Raw genomic sequence first — 23,327 nt, forward strand, 5'->3', positions numbered from 1 at the left:
CATGGCAACCCCACACCTGCAAATTGATTACTTAACCACTCCACTTTTCACAGTTTGCACTCTTCAGACACAGGCAGATACAGAGATCTCCATATGGGACACAAACAGATGGTTAAAACTAGGCATGTGGAAAATAATCGATACGTATCAATACATCGATACAGACGTGCACGATGTGAGTGCATCGGTTCATTCACTGTGTATCGGATACAATTGACGGGTGAAATCTCGATGCATCGTTCGCGGAGTGCTTGCATCGGTAAAATCCATGTTGCACCGGTTTTTTCACGTTCTATTTCACCCTATTTAATTTACATATTTTGAATTGATACACTACTGTTTTATAATGTTATTTATCTTCTTGCAACACTTTGCAAGCTTGTAGATCTGCTATCTTTGCTGAGCATTTGCCCCAGAATATGGATGCTTAGGGTTCAAGTTGTTAATCATTAAACGGTATCTGCTATTAACGGGTGTGGGAATAACCCACGAGCTGGTCTCCAAGGAATGTCTTTCTCCCCAGTGCACTGGAGTGTTATTTCCTTCAGCAGCACATTTACAGTATGTCCATCGTGTATGTTTATATTATGTTTAAGCAGCTAGTGTATTGGCTTCACATACTGTTGTCTGTTTTTAGGTCTATTACTGTTATTTTAATAATTTCGAAAAGAAAAAAAAGCTAAAATATAGATGAATTATTGTTTGTTTGAATTGTTATGAAATCATGTATAATTTATCCGCACCTTTTGTGCGTTTTGCATACAAAATATATCATTTCCTGTTTCTTGTTCATACTTAGGCAAGGTCGGAATGTTTTATGTTGCTGCTATGCTGTGAATAAAATTGGAGCATTTTAAAGTGAGTTGTTTTTCATGATTCTGTTTTTGCAGTCTGGCTCAGCACCAGGAAAGAAACGGCGGATATGGTTATGCACATCCTAATGCCCAATTTATACTAGGCTGCACACTGTGTCGCACACTGAAAATAGATAATCTACAACAAGCTTGTGAGCTTGTAGATCGGCTATTTCCGGTGCACAGAGCTGTCAACGCTCTGGAAAAGAAAAGAGTGAGACTTTATTGTAATGATGTGTTCGGCCGCTGCCCAACCGACAAAAAAATGCCTTTTTTAATGTCGATTTTTTCAAGCTTGATTTTAGAGGAATACAGACATCCCACCCTAGAAAAAAATCCTAAAATATATGAACAGACGGATGATGCACCCACCACCTGCACACACAGTACCTGTGATAGCCTATTTTGATTTAATTTACTGCCTCAACAGGTCAGCCGAACCATGGATTAAAAGAAAATCAACCAGGTGCTCGATGGAGATGCAAAAAAATATAATGTAAAGTAGGCTGGTGCTTCAAGGATCAGTGGGATTGGAATACTAAAGAAAAGGCGGTGATCCGAGCACTCAAAAGGTTAAAAAATGAGGAGAGGGTGGATAAAAATAAATGTACTTTATTTAGAAAAGTTAAAATAAGCCAACATGTTTCGACTCAAACAGAGTCTTCATCAGGGTAAGTATGAACCACGGATTAGTCTAAAGTGCATACTGTATACAGTATATCTGAATAGGATGGGTTATGTTAACCTCACGTCACCACTCAACCAGGCTTTCCACCTCAGCTGGAGCTCTTATTCAGTCCTTATTTGACTATGCATGCACCTCCTGGTTCTCTAACATCTCAATGTCACAAAAAACTAAGCTCCAGACCTCCCAGAACAAACTAATCCGACTCCTTCTAGGCCTAGGGCCCATGAGTCATGACCCACCTTTACGCAACGTAATTTGATAGCATAGGTTGGCTCAGGGTAGAAGACAGAGTCAAGCAACTGAAAATGGGACTAACATTCAAGATTGTAAGTACAGCCCTGCCATCCATGCCCTTAGTGCCTTAGTTACTTGACTGATTACCTCAAAAAGGTGAGCAATTCACACAGACATAACACTAGAGGGAGTGTGAATAATGATCTGGTGCCACCCATGTTTAGAACAAATATCGGTAAATCCACCTTCCACAGCACAGCCACTCATGTGTGAAATGCCCTCCCCCCTTCCCTCAAAACAAGCAAATCACTGGTTTCCTTTAAAAAAGGTCTGACAATTCATCTGTCACTGTCATCAGGTCAAAGGAATGAATGTGATTGCCCCACCTCTTTATCCCCCCCCCCCCTCCCCCTTTTTTGTTTTCCCAATTTATTTCTATTCCAACATGTACCCAGATTTAATTATGTTTGAGATATATCATTGCTGATGTCATTGTTGTGTTTTGAATTAATGTATGGGTCCCTGAATGGAGACAAGTCCGCAAGGTCTTTCTTCTGTGCTATCCTTTTGGACCATTTGTGCTTGACTGTACCCCCTGTACAGTTTGCATTTTTGTCTATTAAAATGATCAATTAATCAATCAATAAGGATACTAAAGGATATAAGGATAATAAACACAATGTCAGCACTCGGTGAGTAATTGCTAATAATATGAACGTTGTCTTCCTACATTCTGCACTGCAGGCAGCACAGTGATGATGCCCCACTGCAGGCAGCACAGTGATGATGCCCCACTGCAGGCAGCACAGTGATGATGCCCCACTGCAGGCAGCACAGTGATGATGCCCCATTGCGCCCTGCAGGCAGCACAGTGATGATGCCCCATTGCGCCCTGCAGGCAGCACAGTGATGATGCCCCACTGCAGGCAGCACAGTGATGATGCCCCATTGCGCCCTGCAGGCAGCACAGTGATGATGCCCCACTGCAGGCAGCACAGTGATGATGCCCCACTGCAGGCAGCACAGTGATGATGCCCCACTGCAGGCAGCACAGTGATGATGCCCCATTGCGCCCTGCAGGCAGCACAGTGATGATGCCCCATTGCGCCCGCAGCTGCATTGTTGTCAATTAATCTGTCTTTAAAAAAGTTCTAATATTAATATAGCATAGCATATTGGCATTGGTTCTTGTTGCATAAATGTTATGTGGACAATGTAGCAACGTGGTCAACACTCAACAGCACTGTTTGCAAATGTAGTAGGCTACATTTAGTCACAAAGACAAAAATATGCTGCTGATGAATGGGCAACACAGTACACAATCAACAACAACAACAAGCTGAACACATGGCATTTGATCATTGATGCAGTTGAGTGCGCACACAGCCGCTCACAAGTCACAAACAAAACGACTAGAGATCAGGGTGCCAGCCAAGTCTATTGACTATTTGTTTAGGGCACTAAAAACAGTGAGGCAACTACAGTGGCTTTTAAGTTAAAGCACTTTATTCCCCATCGTTGTTCCTGTTCCATTTGCTCATATACCATATCTAAAGCTTCTGTGTTGCTTTGAAGAATTATTTTTCTATGATCTATCTCATCATGGAATTAATGTCAATATCTTGCTCAATACTAGGCCTATAGCTTTGTACTGCTTGAGTAAATAAGCATCTATCATATTTTATTCTATGATCTTATCAATGTTCATATCTTGCTCAATACTGAGAGTGTAGATTTGTACTGACTGACTCAAGTATAGTTAGTATAACCTTGTGTCCCCACCCCCCGCATAATGGTGTCTAGGGAAGGAGCTCGTTAAGGTTTTATTGATAACGATCACCTTATCGAGCAGGCTTATTGAGCCGGGTCCTTATCGAGCCCACTATCGAGCATTTGCTATTATTTTGTGGAAAGAACCTTATTCTTATTGGCCAGTTGTGAGAGTTTGTATGCCAATAAACAGTTATAAGGTGTACACACACACACACACACACACACACACACACACACACACACACACACACACACACACACACACACACACACACACACACACACACACAATATATGCTTATTATATTTGAATAATCTTCTCTTTATTTTAACCAACCAAGACATCCCTTTGCACTACATTTTACTAGTACTTTTACAGTACCTTTCTAACAGACAGAGGGAACTGTTCATTGTGTACCGTCACTTTAAAAGTGAAATATATATTATTATGAATAGGATGTTTATTCCGCTGCAGCAGCTGAGGCTCCCGTGTTGTTTCGACTCGGTGCAGACATGCAAAGGTATCGCATTTGGGTTTAATACAATGCAATATGGACAGATGTCTATGCATTGTCGAAATGCTCCCTTTCGTGCATGCAACAACTGTGGTAGGCTACAATCGCTACATTATTGTATTTAGCTCCCCTCGTCTTTTTTTTTAATGTTACCAAACCTTTCACCCGTTCCACCATACTTCCACCACGGCAAACGATGAGGAACCACGCAACCACCCGTCGCGTCCCAGCCCCCTTTATAGCGAGCGGCCCATGACGTCAGCCGCTGCGGCTATACCCGATAAGAGGCTCGACAAGCCAAACGCTTATTGTGGCCGAGGCTATTCAGATACAATCATTTAATTCCCTTGGTTGCTCAAATCTCGGCTGAAGTGGATTTCTCAGCTGGTGCATGAGTGATGATTTGATGGCGTGAGAAATATGATGTGTGGCGTGAGGGCGTGTGAAGAGGGTCAATTACGTGTTTCTCACGCTCATTGCATGAGAGTCGGCAGCTCTGCCGGTGCATGATTCATGCATACAACTACGTATAATAGTCTCCACTAAGCTCTGTGGGGTGTCCGTAATTCCGTTAAGTCGATTCACTCCTCCGGGATCTCTGATACGTTCACATCACTCCTTACATTTTATTCATGTATGGAAATCACCTCGATTACGTTGAAAGATATGTTACTTTTGCTACAGATTAGAGCAGAAGACTCTATTTTGTTCAATTCGGTAGCTTGACTGCGTACAACACATTTTATTTATAGAGTGCTTTTCAGGAACATCATCGGTAGGCCAGGTTTGGCAATTTCAAACAAGATTTCAAACTTTTGTATTGAACCTATACAAAGCGGGAAAGGTTCTGGGACGGGTCATATAGCAGCACAATCATTTTAACCACTTTAACTTTTATGTTATACTAATTCATTTCAAAAATCTTGACATTTTATGCAAATCATTTTTAACCCAAATCTTTGCTTCTGGGGGTCCTTGGAACAAAACATTTTGAGATGGTGGTCAGTGGCCAAATACATATGATTTTGGAGAAAAGGTTTGAGCACCTCTGATATAGAAACACATGTTTTCCCAGAAAACTGTTTTGTCCGATTCAGAACACATGTGTAGAATTGGGTCTTAACGGGTGGCGGAGGCCTTACCTCCAGGTAGACGACCCAGGGCATGACCAGCGTGGCCACCAGCAGGTCGGCCACGGCCAGGCTGACGATCAGGTAGTTGGTGGTGGTCTGCAGGGCCTTCTCGCGCGACACGGCGATGCACACGAGCACGTTGCCGAACACGATGACGAAGATGAGCAGCGTGAGCAGCATGGCGTAGTAGTTGTACGGGTGCCGGTGCGGCCCGCGCTCCGTGTCGTTGGCGCCCCATGACGTCCCGTTGGTGTCAAAGAAGGTCTCGCTCTCGTTGTAGGCATACTGGGTGAGGACATCCATGAGCTGTAAAGTGATGACGGCCAGAGGTGGGCCCTGCGGCAGGGGGAGAAAGAAAAGAGAATGATTTCATTAGTTATGCAGAGAGAAAGAGAGAGAGTCCCACTGTCTGTCGGCCAGTCGTTTCCAAAGTGGGGTCCGGGGACCCCTAGGGCTCCTTGAGAGTTCCAGGGGTCCCCAGCGAAATGATGATTAGGAACCAAATGGACAATAACGGGTACATTTGGTTCCATCTCCAGTACAGAGTACACTCTCAGAGTTAAATTAACTTTGATTTTACAATATACATTGGGGTCCCAGAGATAGACATGCCATTAAATGGGGGATCGTAGCCTATTTCAGGTCAAACCTGGGGTCCTTGAAATGAAAATGGTTGAGAATCACAATATGGGGTTCCGCAGGCTAATGAGTGTCAATTGACACTCAAATTCATGAATGTCATCTCATTAGCGAGAAAGAGAGAGAAAAAAAGAGAGAGAGAGAGAGATAGAGATAGAGACACAGACAGACAGACAGACAGACAGACAGACAGACAGACAGACAGACAGACAGACAGACAGACAGACAGACAGACCCTACAGTACCGGTATTCACAGCATAGCTACATGCTTTGTTGATCGGAGTCCCTCAGGGGTCTATAGTGACCCCCCTGTTTCCTCGACACCAAATCTGTGCCGCTCCGCAGGCTTACAAGCCGCTCTAAACAGCTTACAGTAGTGATAGATCTGCTACTTTGTTTTTTTTGCTGAAAGTTCTTCCTAGAAGAGCGTGCGGAACTCAACAGCAGGATATTCCTTTGAACTCAGCAGTCAGTCGAGTGAATACGAGAGAGGAGTGAAGAGGAACGGTTTGAACACAGAAGGAGAAGAAGAGAGAGATTGGAGAACGGAGGATGTTTCTGCTGGGAAATGAAAGTGTTGCCCTGGACTGGGCCTCATGCAGCCCTGTGTCTTCCCATCAGAGGCCATGCGCCGTTTAATCTTGTTTATTTGCTCAACATCCTTATTTATGTATGATGGACTGCATGTTTCTGTAATTGTATGTGTTTTCTATGGACCATGAGTCTGCAATAAAGGCATTCACTCACTCACTCACTCACTCACTCAATTTTCAATTCAATTCAATTCAATTCAAAGGGCTTTATTGGCATGAGAAAACATACGTTTACATTGCCAACTCACTCACTCACTCACTAGTCTGAACATTGGAGACTATGTTGAGTATCTATTTTTGTCCACTGTATCCAATATTGTGTCCACTGTCTCATGCATCTATTGACATTGTATCCTGTATCTATTGTCCCAGGGGTGGCGATATAGGGGAAACAGGGAAAGCAGTCACATCAGGGCCTGTGGGGGAGAGGGCCCACGGCCTGCCTCTCTCTCTCTCTCTCTCTCTCTCTCTCTCTCTCTCTCTCTCTCTCTCTCTCTCTCTCTCTCTCTCTCTCTCTCTCTCTCTCTCTCTCTCTCTCTCTCTCTCTCTCTCTCTCTCTCTCTCTCTCTCTCTCTCTCTCTCTCTCTCTCTCTCTCTCTCTCTCTCTCTCTCTCTCTCTCTCTCTCTCTCTCTCTCTCAAAAATATAGTTCATTGGGAGGTAAAAGGGAGATGTCAATTTTGCATCAGGGCCCGTCGACATTCCCTCCGCCACTGTATTGTCCATTGTGCCCTGTATCTATTGTTATAAATTCCTGTATCTATTGGCATTGTATCCTGTATGTATAGTTTCCAGCAACATCTCGTCATAGAGAGCCCCCCTCTCTCTGATCTCCGCCTCCTCGCCCTGTTGTGTGGCAAGCTGAACCATAGCTGAAGCAAAGCGAGAATTCACACGCTTTGCATTTGTAAACGTACTCATTTGCCGACTAAAGATTGAACATAAAACTAATGGAAAGACGAGGCGTGCGCTCAACATACCGTACAAGAACAAGCTATGAGGAAGAGAGCTTTATCTCGGCAAAATCAGGGACATTATGGAGACAATCACACACAGAATGGAAAGATGATTTTGACAGCTACTGCCCCACTTTCACGGCTACAACTGATGCAGCGCAGTACCCTACTGTATAATTGAAGAGCGAGCTATTATACATGTAATTGCTTCCATAGCGAAACATCTGCAGAAATATTTCATGCCCCATGTTTATTTTACATGTGCTGGTTACAACTGCTGATGCACATCCACAGACTAGTGCAAAACTGAAAAGCGTCAACACTTTTTTCTAGTGGAGTGCTGCACTGACTGGGCTGTTTACAATGTAGGCTACAGTAATGTATTTGATTGCCCATTTGCCTATGATAACACATGGTAGGCTATGATTCAAGAACACTTATTAAAACACTCTTATCGCCCAGCGATTTGCAGCTTCAGAGCCCATTTCAAGGTGACACGACGCCATCTTGGTTAGTGCTAGTCTGCTAGATATGCATGTAGCCAAAATACCCCCGAGAGGATCCACAGCCACCAGAGGTATGATTACTTCTAACGCGACGGGACCGCGATGGGCCGTCAAAAACACAATATTTTGTTAGAATTGGAATCATTGATTTAGATTAAGAATTATTCATGTTTTAAGATTTTTGATCACATCTATTTTGACTTGAGAAAAGCGGCCGCACAGCTCATAGTCACGATGCTAGAAACTTTAATAAACCAACGTTTCGGCAAGCAGGTTGCCTTCTTCTATTAAAATGGAGCTGGACCACTTTGGATGACGGACTAGCCGGAAATGACATCGAATGTTGCCCAATAGACGCTCCCAGGCTGTAGACTGGTGCGCTCTGTAATGAAACGAGTAATGTTCAGTCTTTTGATTAATCTCCTTCCTGGGCGTTGGGCGTATTATTTAATAGAACGGAGACCTCCGTCTTGGCCGGCCAGAGTGTTAACAATATACAATAGGCCTACCTGCTCACAGCGACTTGACAAGATTCATATAGTCAAAAACATCACAAACCCACAACCTCTTCATCTGAATAATATGCTAGACTGTAGTGTGTCTGTAGTTTAACACAACAAATAGAACATGGGTTTTCAACCGGTGGTCCTGATTGCACCTGATTTTATTTTTCTTCCAATTATCAACATTGTTCATCATCTTCAGTTTAAAACTGCTTCATTTATAAAACACAGCATTTCTTTTCATACACAACCAACCAAATGTAGCCTGAACATATGTAGCTTGAACAAAGGCCAGTCTATGATGTGGGCCTATTTGACAGTGCAGTGCAGAAAGATCTGCATGCACCCACCCAACGCACGCACGCACGCACGCACGCACGCACGCACGCACGCACGCACACACGCACGCACGCACGCACGCACGCACATGTGACAAGACATTCTTGAACACAAACAATAGCTAATGCGCAAACTTGGAAAACTCTACGTGCTCTTCGTGATACAGATCACGGGTATAGGAAGCATCGCCTTCTCCATCTCAGACACTGAACAGAATTTTGTCAATGCCTTAGCTCTCGGCTTGGGTATATTCCTGCAGTCTGCAGGCCCCTCATGACTGATTTATGGACATTACCAAGGCTTCCAAATATGAACACAAGTAGTTTACATATGTAGCCAAGCTGTATAATAGCATCCTTAAGATGTCAGTACTTAAGCACCTTGGTAAGGACATATGAATTTATGTCCTTAGCTAATAGGTCAACAATTCTGTCGTGCCTAGCAATATACTGTGCATTCCATTAGCAGCCATTAAAAATATGTGACAGTGTTTCTGTAACTGGAGTGTGGTGATGGTGCAGACAATGAGGAGAAAATTGTATTACCACTGAGAAAGATTGAGTCTGGTTTGAAGGACCTGTAATCTGGCTTTGTACTGTACTGTAAAGGTGACTATATCCTCATCAACTGCATCATTCTTGAATATTGTATGAGACAGTAGCACCATCTATGTGGGTGCTAGTGTGCTTGAGCACCCGTGAAGAAATAGGAACACAAATGAGCCCCCCTGAGCTTCCCTATGTCCTTCTGTCACGATGTCACAGCGTTACGGGGGTGGTGGGAGTTGCCTAGCTGTCCCCTTTTACCTCCGTTCAGGCATTCAAATGCTAATCTGGTGGCTTTTGTTTTAACCTCAGCCTCTGGTATGAGATACGTTGTGGTCTGCATCGGGAAGGCAAGCTCGCTTTCCCTGTAGTTTTAAACCAGTGGAGTGTTTCGAGCGCACGCGCACGCACACACTCTCCAAAAGCCCTTGAATATGATGGAATATGATAAAAGAATTCTGTGATTATGGTAAACTCACATTTTTTCTCTATTTCTTTGATTTGCGGAACATTTTTCTGTTTGTGCAGGACAGACGGTGCAATTTTGAGATGCGTATGGGTGGTCAGCCCACACGACAATAGTGTTGGTCCTCAGGTTGCTCTTAGTCAGGATGGTGGTCCCTGGGTCAAAATCAGTTGAAAACCCCTGATATAGAACAACTACTTGATACATGGATCATTCAATCACACTGTACTAATGTAATGTGAACTGCATGGGCCTTTACTGAAACACGTGGGTTTCAATCACACTTTTCTCACTGTCATTCTGACAGGAAGCTGTTACTCACACATTTAGTGAATCTGAAATAGACAAGACCAGGCCGTGATTCTATTCTACGTCTGAGCATAGACATGGTAACACCGCCTGCCTCTGATTGGCCTACCGACACTGCCCGTCTTACCAGACTTTCCTCCGAGGTGGATAGCTATATGCTGGATAGTCTCAGACTCTCAGTAGAGGTTACTCTGTGGTGGGAAATACTACAAGTACATTATAAACAAGAGAAAGACAGCTTGGCACGCGCAACAGAATATTTTTGTAGAAGAGGCAAACTAATATTGTTTATGCCGTTTGCTTTGATTGAATGAATGAATATGATTTGATCTGGGTGTTTGTGTTGATTATCGTGTTTCTGTCTCCAGACTCAATATTTATTTATGCCCTGGTCTGCAGTTTTCTGCAGGGGCTGTGAGTGTTTACTGTAAAACAGGCTAATAGGCAATTCTAAATGATATGTACCCATGTGTATTGTCTGCTAGCCTATAGATACATATTAGGGGCTGGCAACAACAATATGCCTATGCCATATTCAAACTATACTATATAGTAAACTAATATTATACTAAAAAGGATAAAGATGAATCAAGGGTACTTTTTACAGTACAATAATGTTGTACTGTATAATGTTACATCTTGCCACACTAATATTGGAAGCCCTGCGCCCGTTTAAACGTTCGCCTTTGTTTGTCTTCTCCTACCAAACCACTCCGTTTGCACACATCTCTCCATGCACAATACCTACTGCATGCCTGTCTAGACATAACGCACTATGTTGCATCCATGCAACTGTCATAATTACTGTACAGTTTTCATTTGCATGAAATACCATGATATTGCGCAACATTTCACAGTGATGCAAATTACATCACATCATAGACCACACCCCGTTCCACTGCGCGCACACACACGCACAATCTATATGTAACGACACAAGTAGACGTATCGGGTCTTATTCGGGTATAATTGCCCTAATAATGACTTATTTACTACGTAGCACTGCAGCATCATGTACACATGCGCACGCACAAACACACACACACTGCTCCTTGCACCGTGACAGGCAGCGTGCACAGCGCAACATACAAGAAAAAAGATGTGACACACCTCTCCATTAGGCATTATGTATGCAGCATCAGCAAGCATTATACAATCAGTTAGCCCACTTAAACTATTAGAGAAACGATTGATGAAATATTACAGCCACCCACTTTACTGTAATTAAAGACAGTTTTGCAGAGAAGTGAGACAACCCGTCACAACCGACTATAAACTAAGCCGGTATTACAGTTATGAATTGCTCTTCACATTTATTTTTGCTCGGCGGCAGCAAGAAAACTGAACCATAATCACACCGACACATAGCAGGTCGTGCGCAAATTACGCATTACGCACAGCACACATGAACAGCGGCTGCGGCCAGCCCATAACCAGTCCATATTCTATTAACTGACAGGAGTCACAGGACAAATATAATAATATGCAATAGAGAGGCAGAGAGGGAGGCGGGGGAGAGAGCCTCGCAGGCAGGCAGCATCTGTGAAGGAGAGAAAAAAAAGAAAAAAAGATGCTGTCGGTAAATGCACACCAGCATAAAGGAAAAACTATTACGCAGGCATTAAGCATAACATAAAGGTGTGTTGCTGATGAAACTTTTACCAAAGGCATGGTATGTCCAACTTGTCTAAGATGGCTTGGTGTGCATGCATCATAGCAAGATGTGTCAACCTCTTTTGGCTCATGGTGCTCCTCAGCCAAGTTTTAAGTCGTCGTAAGCTGGAGAATGATCTTTCTGATGAGGCAGCTGACACAGGAAGGCACAAGCAAAGTTCCACAAACTTCTCAGTCTCTTTGAACATTTCCCTTGTCTCCGAGTGCAGTCTGGCTAGAAATCCGGCAACGTCTTGAATAGTTTTTAATGTCTTCTCCTTGCCCTTCACAAGGTCGCCCATCACAGCTGTTGCTCCAGGCGTGATCGATCAATGTGTCTTGTGGGATTGGAACTTCTTGATCCAGTCCGGGAAAAGATTGGATTGGCTGCAGCAATCTCTCTGGGCAGCTATTTTCTTCCCCTCTTGGTCTAATCTTCGTTCCACCTCGGCATTCATCAAGTCCAGGGCTTCATAAAAGTGACATTTCCACTTTTGGTGTTCATGATCTTCTCCCGATCCAGACTCAGACCCAGGTGCAGTGTTGTGGCGAAATCGAGAAGGGGTCTTGCTCACCCTGGCTGTGGTGGTGCCAGGCTTCTCCAGCTTGTTACGGTCTGTGCAGGTTTTAACTTTGAGCATGTTTACTTTCCTCAGTGTTTGCATATTTTGCTTTAGGACTTGAATGCATTCTAGAGCTGCACCAGCAGTGATCTTTGGGCTCTGGAGACGTCTGGCCACAGTCTCGGAAGGCTCGAAAAGAGCTTCACTTCATACCAAGCCGAAATATGTGCTTGCTTTCATTGCTTGTTTGTACAGTCCAGACAGTCTCACCCCTCATTGACTTATCCTTCGTGTTTTTAGAGTCTCCAACAGTGGTGTGTAGGCAGAGATAACTCGTGAGATGACACTGGCTCGAATGCACCACAGAGTAGGACATAGCCCCATCAAATTGCACACCGGATCGTCTGTTCCAAAAAGAGACTGAAACAGAGTTTTGTGTTTGGATGATTCTCTGATAACAACAGACACTCCTTGAACAACGTTTAATGTGTCAGCGACTAGTTTCACTTCCCTCGAGACCTCCTGGAGCACAAGGTTCCCTCCGAGCGGCATTCCCTGACGACCCAGGAATTGAATCGATCTGAATAAAAGATCCAATACTGTCCTGGCAGTCTGTTGATCTCTGGCTACAGCTTCAGACAGCATTGATTGGAACTTGTTTTAGCAAAGCTAACGCAGGGGTTGAATCCAAATGCAACTCAGACAAATCAAGCGTAGCGTTAGTTCATTGCAGCACGGAAGGCAGATGGTTATTATATATATATAGTTCCCCTCATTCATTCCCCCTAGTGATTCATTCTGCTTCTTTAAATCAGCTGCCTCTCCAGGCCACACCCTCATTCCCACAGTGCAATTCAGGCGGCCGACTTAAGCAGCCTCAGCTCACTTCTCTTTCTCCATGCTGAGCTGTCAAGCAGCTCGTGCGGCGTCTGCGTGAAAATGTCCCCCACCTCCCCGGTCTCCTCCCTGTAGTTCTTAGTCCAGGGGTTATGGGATATTATTGTATTGTTTGCGATCGTGTAGATCCATTGTGTTGAATCATGTGTTGATGTGTTTCATTGTGTTGAATCATGTGTTGATGTGTTATTACTGTGTATTGTTGTTCATGGATTATTGTATCTTTGGCTCTGCTCTGGGGTATTGTTGATATCAGAGCTGTGTCTTGGTTCACAGATAATCGGAGATATCAAATGTGATATCAGACCTGTGTCTAGGTACGCAGATCATCTGATATCACATGAGCAGAGCCACACCGCCATACTAACATGCAATAGCTTTGCAATAAATGGTCTATGGTCAATGTGAGCTGAAGTGTCTCCTGGTGAGCAAACTTTTCTCTTTCTTTTTTCCAGTTGTTAAATCCTCCCTTAGCGAACGAACTGCCACTGGTGTCATGGCCATGCAATAATCCCTTTGTCACGGCTTTGTAGCAAGTGAAACAAAGCACACAGTCATTTTGTTGAACATAATGCAACCATCGCCATTGCTCAAACCATCTTTGTTGAAATGCTCTCTCATAATGTTTCCTTGCCAAACTTTCTGCCAGGAAATGTAATGTTTGGTTGACTTGAAAGGCTTCGTCATGCCCGGTAGTGTCAACACTAGGGGTACCATATTCTGAATTACCAAAAAGAGGACACATGCGCGTGTGCATGTGCACGTCGTGCGTGCACGTGCATGTGTCATTTATAATCCAATTCATAACGTTTGGGAAACTCAAAACTCCCTGCCAAAGTTATAATAATAATTTGACTTCTCAGTCTATCGTTGCCGAAAACGCAGATATACAAGCTCACAACGCGGTGCAACCAGACGCAGTGTGAGCTTGTAGATTGGCTAGATATACGATGACGTATACATTACGCTTTTAAAGTGACGGTACACAATTAACTAAAGTTAAGCCCATAGATGGAGATCCCTGATGTCATCAATATTGGCCAGCAACTCTACATCCGACCTCAAACCGATATATGTCACAACCTGTTCTGACATTCCATATGTTGATCCTTCCCCATCCATCCTTCCTCTCGGATGTCTCCCTTTTGACTTACAGTATACCTGTCCTTTCAAATTTCAAACTCTAGATGGGCCTGCCCCAAAGTTATTAGGGCAGCCGGCGAAAACTAGAGTTCTCAACAGGCCCGGCCCTACCTGGGAACCTCATCAAACCCTGTACACTCAAGAGAATGTCCACGCCACCACCCTTAGATCTCCATATGGAGTTGACCTGTGACATTCCATATGTTGCTCTGACCTCATCAAACCCTATACACTCAAGACATGCTCCTTATATGGCCAGTACAGAATTCATTCCATGTTGATCTGAACCCCCCATGCCAAAGCACCAGCGCTGATTGCCCAGCAGTCTGCATGCCGTCACCCAGGCAGATATGTTGATCTGACCTCCCCATGCCAAAGCGCCAGCGCTCGCCCAGCAGTCTGCCGTCAACGAGGCGGATGCGTGCACGCGACCTCGCTTCTCGCCCTCAGGCATCTTACTGGTATCATATTGTCAAGTATTGTCAAGTATATATACATATACTGTACCCAGACTTTGTCCTCTGCATTTAACCCGTCCTAACCTATGGGAGCAGAGTAGACCATTTGCACATTTTCTAAAAGTGGAGACGGACACGGGTCAAAAAGGGGATGGATGATAGGACACAAACAACCATAATGAAACGAACCCTCTGGCTGTGACAATTAAGGCCAGCCTATAGGAGGAATACTGTCTCCATATTTGAACTTTCTATTTTTTCCCCCCTTAAAATTATGCCCTACTTCGTAATGCTATAGTGTCACACAGAAGTAGAAAAATATCCAATCTAAAAGCTCACAGCGTTGTGAGCTTGTAGATGTGGTATTCGTGCTTTTTGGGGAGTCTGTGGATTAAAGTATTAACAAGAGCTTGTGACTGACTGAACCCATCGGAACACAGGTTATTTTCCCCCCAATTCCTGAAAAGTAACGCTTCAAGGTTTCCACCAGACAGCGACTACACAGTATGATGCTGTGTGTCCCAGAATCTCTGCATACAGTAGCCTAAGAACAGCGAGCAGTTACCCTACAAACGTCAAACACACTTTGTTCTAACCTTCCCCTAACTGCCGTTTGTCTAATTCCCACTCACACTGAGAGAAGCTTATAATACTCAGTATAAACCCCAGAGCTTAAATTCCAGAGATAACACTCTGGGTGCTGTTCGTATTGTTAGTGCTGTTTACATAACACTTTGGTTTTCTATTGATTGCAAACCTGTTGGTTTCAGAAAAAATACTTCAACATGTTCTCTGCTGATGAATTTACAAACAAATCCCACACACCTGCCTACTTTAGGTTTCTTATCGCAATGCTGCACGTTTGGCATTTTCCAAAAGGCTGGCAGGGTAGGTTGTGTTAGAAGGGATACTGCAGCAGGGGAAGAATTTTGAAGATATAAAATGAGAATTTAAACTCTACTTTGTAGAGTAAGTATAAGTGGCCTACCCTTGGGAACCAACAGTTCCAGAGCCATGTGGCCCATAGATCAGGAGCCTATCTCCTGTTTCGGTAGCGTGAGGAGTCTTTATATACAAGTGCACCCCCTGGACATGACGCTAGTACTGTATGTCACATCATGTATATGTACAAGTACACCCCCTGGGCAATGGCGCTAGTATGTTACAAGATGTACACCCCATGGACATGATGCTAGTACTGTATATCGCAAGGACTTACATCCCCAGGGGATTGAATACCCAACCTTGGAAGTCTCAGGGAGGACGGACACAGGGCGGAAAGTGCCACTACAGGCGGAAGGATGTCACACCAGCAGATGCAACAAATTGTGAATTTGTAGATCAGCTATTTTTAGCACATGACACTATTGTTACGGTAAGTATGATTGATAGACAGATCAACGCAGATTGATATAATGGAGCCTAGGCTACATGAGAGAAAAGGGGAAAAAAGTGTCATATAATATATTAATAGCGTCATAATTTAAGTGTCAAAACAGAATCTTTTATTTTTTTTGCCAAGATAAGAGTAATAAGAGTTAAGTAGTAATATTACATCGGTAATATTGCATTTAAATTCCCCAAGGCAGCCCCCCAACATTAATTTGAGAAAAGTAAGTCTTGCTGAGCCATGAGGGGCTTATCTCCCGTTTCTTTAGCGTGGGGGAGACATAGTACACCCCTTGCACATGATGCTAGTGTGTCGCAGGGACTTGCCTAAGTAGGCATGAATGCCAAAAGTAGCAAGCCACTGGGTCCCATTTTTATATTTCAAGGACCGATCTCCCAGTCCCAGAGCGAACACTAACCACAAGGCCCCTGACGTGGTTTTGAGTAAAATGGAGCACATACAGTATATTCTCTTTTTAAGGAAATTATTAGGACAGTGACTAGTGAAATACGATTTTAAGATAATACATTTGATATAGTGCGTACTGATAGGGAAAAGCTGTTCTGTCAAATGGCCAATCTGCAAGATCACAACATGTTTGGAGCTTGTGGATGAGATGCGCGGTAGTGCTTTGTGCTTGAGCTCGGTGAAGGAGCTAAAGGGACTTCCGGTTTGGGTTGCTCTGTGCAATTTTAACCACGTGACACCTGCAGTACACTGTCAAGTGTGCAAGTGGACAGTTTGGATCGGACACTTTCTGTTTTTCTTTTGTCTTTTTCTTGAGTCTGATGACTACGACGTTTGATGTATGTTTACTTTGCCTTTGCCTTGTTTGTTGTTGTGAAACTGTTGTGACGCTGTGTAACGTAGGCCCGAGGGCAGTTGCTCTGAAAGACTTTTACCTGATTGTAAATTCAAGGTCGTTTTGCCTACTTCTACGTTCGAATACTTTGAAAGTCTGAATTGTGTCTGTCTCATTATATTGTTTAATTGTGTTATAAGTGCTCTCCAAAATATTATATAACATTACTTCAAAAGCAGGTGTTACATAAAGGTAAATATCTCCAGAATGGAAGATGGTAAAATCATTTATTTTTTAAATTGGAGTGGACAAATTAAGCTTTCTTTTGAGGTGCTTCTCGCTATAAAAGAACATTTGCTGTCGGCCTTGGAAAGCTTTGTGTTAAATAAACGGTTGTCGGAGGGGAGGCAGTAAATCCCTGTCGGCCTTGAGTAGCGGCTAGGCGGTGGCCTATAGGCTAGGCGGTGGCCTATAGGCTAGGCGGTGGACTATAGGCGATATCATTTTAAATTCGGTTGTCGGAGGGGAGGCAGAAACGCAGCAAAGTACGGCATCTGCCTGCCTTTGCCTACAGTAAATCTGCCACTGCTTGCAATCTAATGGGCATGTCTCCTAGCCTGGCTAATAAGCCAGACTCAAATCACACTGTCGTGTGGTATTTGAGTCTGGAGATGCTGTGTATGGATCTTGTTTCCCGGGGGGCGGGTTCAAACATTTTCTCTTTGACGCAATTGGTCAGAGCTACTGTCAGTCAAAGGTCTCAAGCATTGAACGTCACTGTACCAAAGCCCGCCTATATTGCATACCGTGTCCCGATTGGCCACACCAGTTATCTGGTGTAGGAAATAGGCGTACAATTGAGCCTCTCCAGACCCTAATCCGCCGGCAGGCAATTTTTTTTTGCCAACGGCTGATTCGGTCTGGCTTATTAGCCAGGCTACATGTCTCCAGTCTCCAGTCTCAATCGATCTCGAATACTTTTCAACTGCTGACATCAACAACTCAATCCTCAACACCAAGGGTAGGCTATTCATTTTTTTCATCTGAATGTTAACAGCCTCTATCCCAAACTGGCCGCAATTAGAGAAATATTCCTAAACGGTAAGACTCAACATATTGAGTTTCAGGGAAACAAAGCTTGATGAATAAATCAAGGGCCCTGAGATTGAAATTGAAGATTACTCGATAGTCAGAAATGATAGAAACAGAAATTGAGGAGGTGTTTGACTTGCAGCATGATGTAGGAGAAAACTATCGCACACCTAGCAATCAGGCATATGCACAGGTGCGTAGGCCAGTGGACATCAATGAAAGCAATAAGGTACACCCGCACACTGTGTATCTGCTCGGCACAAGAGTATTGTCTTATTTAATGAAGCAACGTTTCGGTCACTAGGGACCTTCCTCAGGCAATACTCTTGTGCCGAGCAGATACACAGTGTGCGGGTGTACCTTATTACTTGCAGCATGATGAAATTGAAACTGTGTGGGTTGAATTAATTTTCAACCCACACAATTCAATCAGTACTAGTAGGAGGGAGCAGAGAAACTCCTGATGGAGTTAATACAGATGTACAACGCAAAGAGGTGCCTGTTTTCAAATCATTCAGTAGGTTTTGTGACCTACACAGTGTCAGTCAGCTAATTACCAAACTCACAAGGGTGTGTGACTCCACTCAAACCACCATTGATCTCATTCTTACCTCGGACAAATCCAGAATCTCCAAGAAAGGGGTTATTGTATGCGGGCTTAGCGATCATTTTATGATTTTCTGTACCCGCAAAAAACAAAAACTATAGACCGGCTGTCACAAAACAGTCATATCTAGGGACCTCAAAACCTACTCTTGTGAGGCCTTTAACCAAGAACTGGAGAATCTGGATTGGTCAGGAGCCCACTAGTTGAAGAAGCATGGCTTGGCTTCAAACCAAATTGACATCAGTACTAAACAACATGGCTCCTTTGAGAACCATCAGAGTCAAAACCCGCTCGGAGCCACGGATGAATTTGGACATACTGAATGCAATGAAAGCCAGAGACAAGTCCAAGCTAGCCAAGCGCTTCGACAGTGTTCTCCAAGCCCAAATGGGCATCCTAAAAACCCAACGAAACAAGCTAAGAAACATTGTAACTGCCATGACCAAATCCGCAAAAATAAACTTTATTAATGATAGCTGAGGGAAACAAAAACAATCCTCGGGAGCTCTGGAAGCTACTAAACAACCAGCTAGGCTGCGGTCAGAAACTAAAAACCACGTTTACAAACATAAACATCAAATTGAACGACCTCATCACTGACAAGCTTGATGTAGCTAACTACTTAAAGATGGAGTGCCACAATTTTTGTATTTTTCCAGTTTTTCATGCGTCTATGAGGTGACTTCATTAGACACCCTGGAGTCGTTTTTATGTGCAATGGTGTATTAACTTTGTATTTAGGGTTTCTTCCTGGAGGCTGAACCCTTGACAGTCAAACGGGCCAATGAAATAAACAGTAATATAGTGACAACACACTATCAGCCCCTCCCCTAACCCCTCCCCCATTATCATACAACTACAGCTGTGGGTGCGGCTTCAGTTCAGGTGGATCACCACCCATCACCACCCACCAGGCAAACCAGGCATACTAAATGAACTGGTGGGCGTGTCCATATAAAAGCATGATTTTAACAAATACCGTACACTTTTTGGAAAAAGTTCTTCCTTCTTATATTATAATAATACCTGATGATCATGTTTTAGGGTGGAAAAAATCGTGGCACTCCATCTTTAAACATCTTCTTTACAAACATTGCAACAACGCTGGTTAACAAACTGCCCTCCCACTCTGGGCGCTTTGGTGTAGAGCACATCAAAACCTTCTACAAAAACCTATGTGTTTGTAAAGAGGATTTTAAGCTGACAATGGTAACAACTGAGGAGGTAGGCCTACTCTTACTGAGTGCCCTTCAACCCCACAAGGCCACTGGCCATGACAATATTCCCTCCAAATTTCTCAGAGACTCGGCCATCTCTATAGCTCCAATCATCACCCACATAATAAACCTCTCCATCAAACATGGACAGGTCCCCCAAGATTTCAAACTGGCCAAAGTAATCCCCCTGTACAAGAAAGGGAGCAAATTAGACCCCGGCAACTACCGCCCTATTTCTATTTTTAGCCCCAATCTGGGGGGGGGGGGGGGGGGGGGGTGGAGTTCCAGACCCTTAGGAACGCACCCAGGGTGCCGGCCCTGTTCCGGCAAGCCGCCCCGCGTCCAAAACGGTAGAGAAATGACAGAGTTACTGTGTGTGCCGGTCCCTCTACTGTACTGTACCCTCTACTGTACTGTACTGTCACTGTACTGTACTGGCACACCCGAAATCATCATATATACAGTTAATATGTGCGTGTGTGTTTGTGTGTGTGTTAGGTTGCGCACAGTTGGTGAAAAACAACCATGCTGTTTTCATGCTCATACCTACCTACCCAGCCAGCCAGCCAGGCAGGCAGGCACCCACACACATAAGTCCATAAGGGAGTGGTTGCACCACTCAAAAATAGTCAATGAACAGGTTGAAAAGTATCTTGCCACAAAAAAATTGATGTACGAATTTCAATCTGGCTTCAGAACATCCCACTCCACTGACACATGCCTCCTCTATTTGAGTGACCACATCAAACACGAGGTAGATGCTGGCAAATACTACAGCATGGTCATGCTGGACCTCCAAAAGGCTTTTGACACCGTGAACCACTACATACTGGTTAACAAGCTAAAAGCAATTGGTTTTGATATCAGTGAGCTGGATATATAAGCTGTGGCGTTCCACAAGTAAGCATACTAGGGCCGTTACTGTTCCTAATATATGTAAACGACATGACATCAGCTTGTGACTGCAACTTGTTCCTGTTCACAGATGACTCAGCACTGCTGGTCTCGGCCTTTACCGTTCCTAATATATGTAAACGACATGACATCAGCTTGTGACTGCAACTTGTTCCTGTTCACAGATGACTCAGCACAGCACAGACACCGTGAACCACTCCATACTGGTTAACAAGCTAAAAGCAATTGGTTTCGATAGCACATCAGTGAGCTGGATGCAATCCTACCTGGAGGGGAGAGAACAGATGGTGGAGGTGAATGGAACACTGTCCCCCCCCCTCCCAGTGAGATGTGGCGTTCCACAAGGGAGCATACTAGGGCCTTTACTGTTCCTAATATATGTTAACGACATGACTTCAGCTTGTGACTGCAACTTTTTCCTGTTCGCAGATGACTCGGCACTGCTAGTCTCGGACAGGAACAAACTGGAGGTTGAAAAGGCCCTCAGCTCTGAACTTGGTAGAATCTGCACCTGGCTCGCTGATAACAAACTATCTTTACACCTGGGAAAAACTGAGTCCATTCCTTTTGGATCAAATAGTAATCTCAGCAAGGCAGATGACTTCTTGGTTAGAGTGGGTGACAATATTATCACACGAAAAGATGAAATTACCTACCTAGGTTCCATCCTGGGAGAAAATCTTTCCAGTGATAAAATGGCCACAACAGGAGCCCTCGTACAAGGTTTCTTCGACTATGCATGCACCTCTTGGTACAACAGCACCTCAAAGGCCCATACAACAAGGCTCCAGACTTCCCAAACAAACTGGTCAGGCTACTACTGGGCATCACTCCCCGAACCCACCTCACCCCTGCCAACTTTGACAGGCTGGAATGGCTTAAGGTTGACGACAGAGTACAGCATCTTGCAATGGGTCTGGTCCACAAGATTCGATACACCACCAAGATACCCATGTACCCGTCTAAATACTTCCTTAATGTCAATGAAGTCCACACCCACAACACCAGAGGGAGTTCAATAAACCATGTGCAACCCAGATTCGGCACAAACAAGGAACTAAATTGATTTTGCTCCTATGCCAGAAAAATGTGGAACGTCCTCCCAACTGTCATTAAGACATGTGAATCCCTTGACTCCTTCACCCTTTTTACCTCCTTTATTATGATTTCCTGTTTTTGGCTATATAGAAGTGCATATTTGTACGTCTCTAAATGTTATGAATTGAAAACGGTGGACCCTCTTTTAAACATCGTCCACTCACACTTAACAGTTTTTGTATTGAGTTGTGCTGTAATTCTGCAAACTGTTAATAAATACTTCAATCAATCAATCAAACTTTAATGTGCTTAGCAAAAATTCAATCAAAATGGGCCAACATCTCAACTTTTGACACACAAGATATCTCTTATTAATCAAACAGGCAGATGCCAGGATGAATCCTTCTGGGTTTAGTAACCGGATAGTCAGATTCCAACTCTCAAACTCATATTGGTTCTCAAAGTGTTGCCTTGGCAAAAGTAGTATAAGCATCACAATCATCTTATATGTTGACTATTCAAAAATATCACATCAAAGCTCACAGGTGAGTTTATACATCTGCTATTTTTTTATATTTAAAAAATATCAAAAATGTTTGGAACATTTTTAATGTTCAATCTTTTCAAACACAAATCTCTCTTCAGTTCTGGCGGTCCCTGACACAAAACCTTTCCAGATGGGGACCTCGCTCAGAGCTGGAGGCGAGGATTAGATATGAGTCCGGAGGAGTCGAGCAGGTTGTTCTGAATAGCCAAATTGTAATACTCAAATGTCTGCATACTCTCCTCATCCTCCGTGCTCCAGATGTCATGTTGTGTACTGGATGCTGTTTTTCTCTCTAAATAGGAATTGAGCTGACATGCACTCTCCCACACCCCATGCAGTGCAGATCCTGTAAATAAAGATCACGTGCTTCTGTTTAGTTATGCAACTTTGCAGCACAAACCTGTCTTTGATTTACCATACATTGCCCACAGTGTTTTCTGTGGATTCTAATTAGAAATGAAATGCAAATTATTGATTGGTACATCGTTTCAAATTAAATGTATCCTGCCTTGCTGTTGTTGGTTGACTGTCAAAGATACCGAATTCCCAGACATTCAAGAATTTTTTTATCTTAGCCACTGAAGCTGTATACTTCACTGTATCAGATAGCAAAGAATAGCGCCACAACACGATGGGTTGAGCTTGTAGATCGACTATATTTGTGAATGTTTGCCTGTTATAACCCCAAATATTCAATAAATTCATTATCATTATCATTAACTACAAATAAAGGTAAGAAAGCCTTCTAGCATGGAATTCTCCTTTAAGGTGGCTTCCTTGATGTGGAAAAAATGTGGGAACCAGTGGTTTAAACAACATTATGAAACAAGCCCAAATAAGCAACTATAAGCAGACATGGCAACACTGGCTGTGACACCTGACATCTCTACATGGTGCTTGTTAAGTGATTTGAATCAGCTGTGTGGAGGAAGTGAAGCCAACGGGATGGCCA

General features: G+C 43.6%; 1 protein-coding gene across 4 annotated transcripts in view; it reads right to left on the minus strand.

Annotated features, from left to right (window-relative positions):
• Positions 1-23,327, minus strand: part of drd2a (dopamine receptor D2a) — a 205,444-nt gene that overhangs the window by 59,244 nt on the left and 122,873 nt on the right. For all 4 annotated transcript variants that reach the window (XM_079515036.1, XM_079515035.1, XM_079515034.1 and 1 more), the window contains exon 2: positions 5,207-5,533. In XM_079515036.1, the coding sequence (XP_079371162.1) occupies positions 5,207-5,500 (294 nt within the window). In that variant the 5' untranslated portion in view covers positions 5,501-5,533. The remainder of the gene's footprint in view (positions 1-5,206; positions 5,534-23,327) is intronic.

This window comes from Electrona antarctica, assembly GCF_951216825.1.
Source record: "Electrona antarctica genome assembly, chromosome: 11".
In the NCBI taxonomy this organism is placed as follows: domain Eukaryota; kingdom Metazoa; phylum Chordata; class Actinopteri; order Myctophiformes; family Myctophidae; genus Electrona; species Electrona antarctica.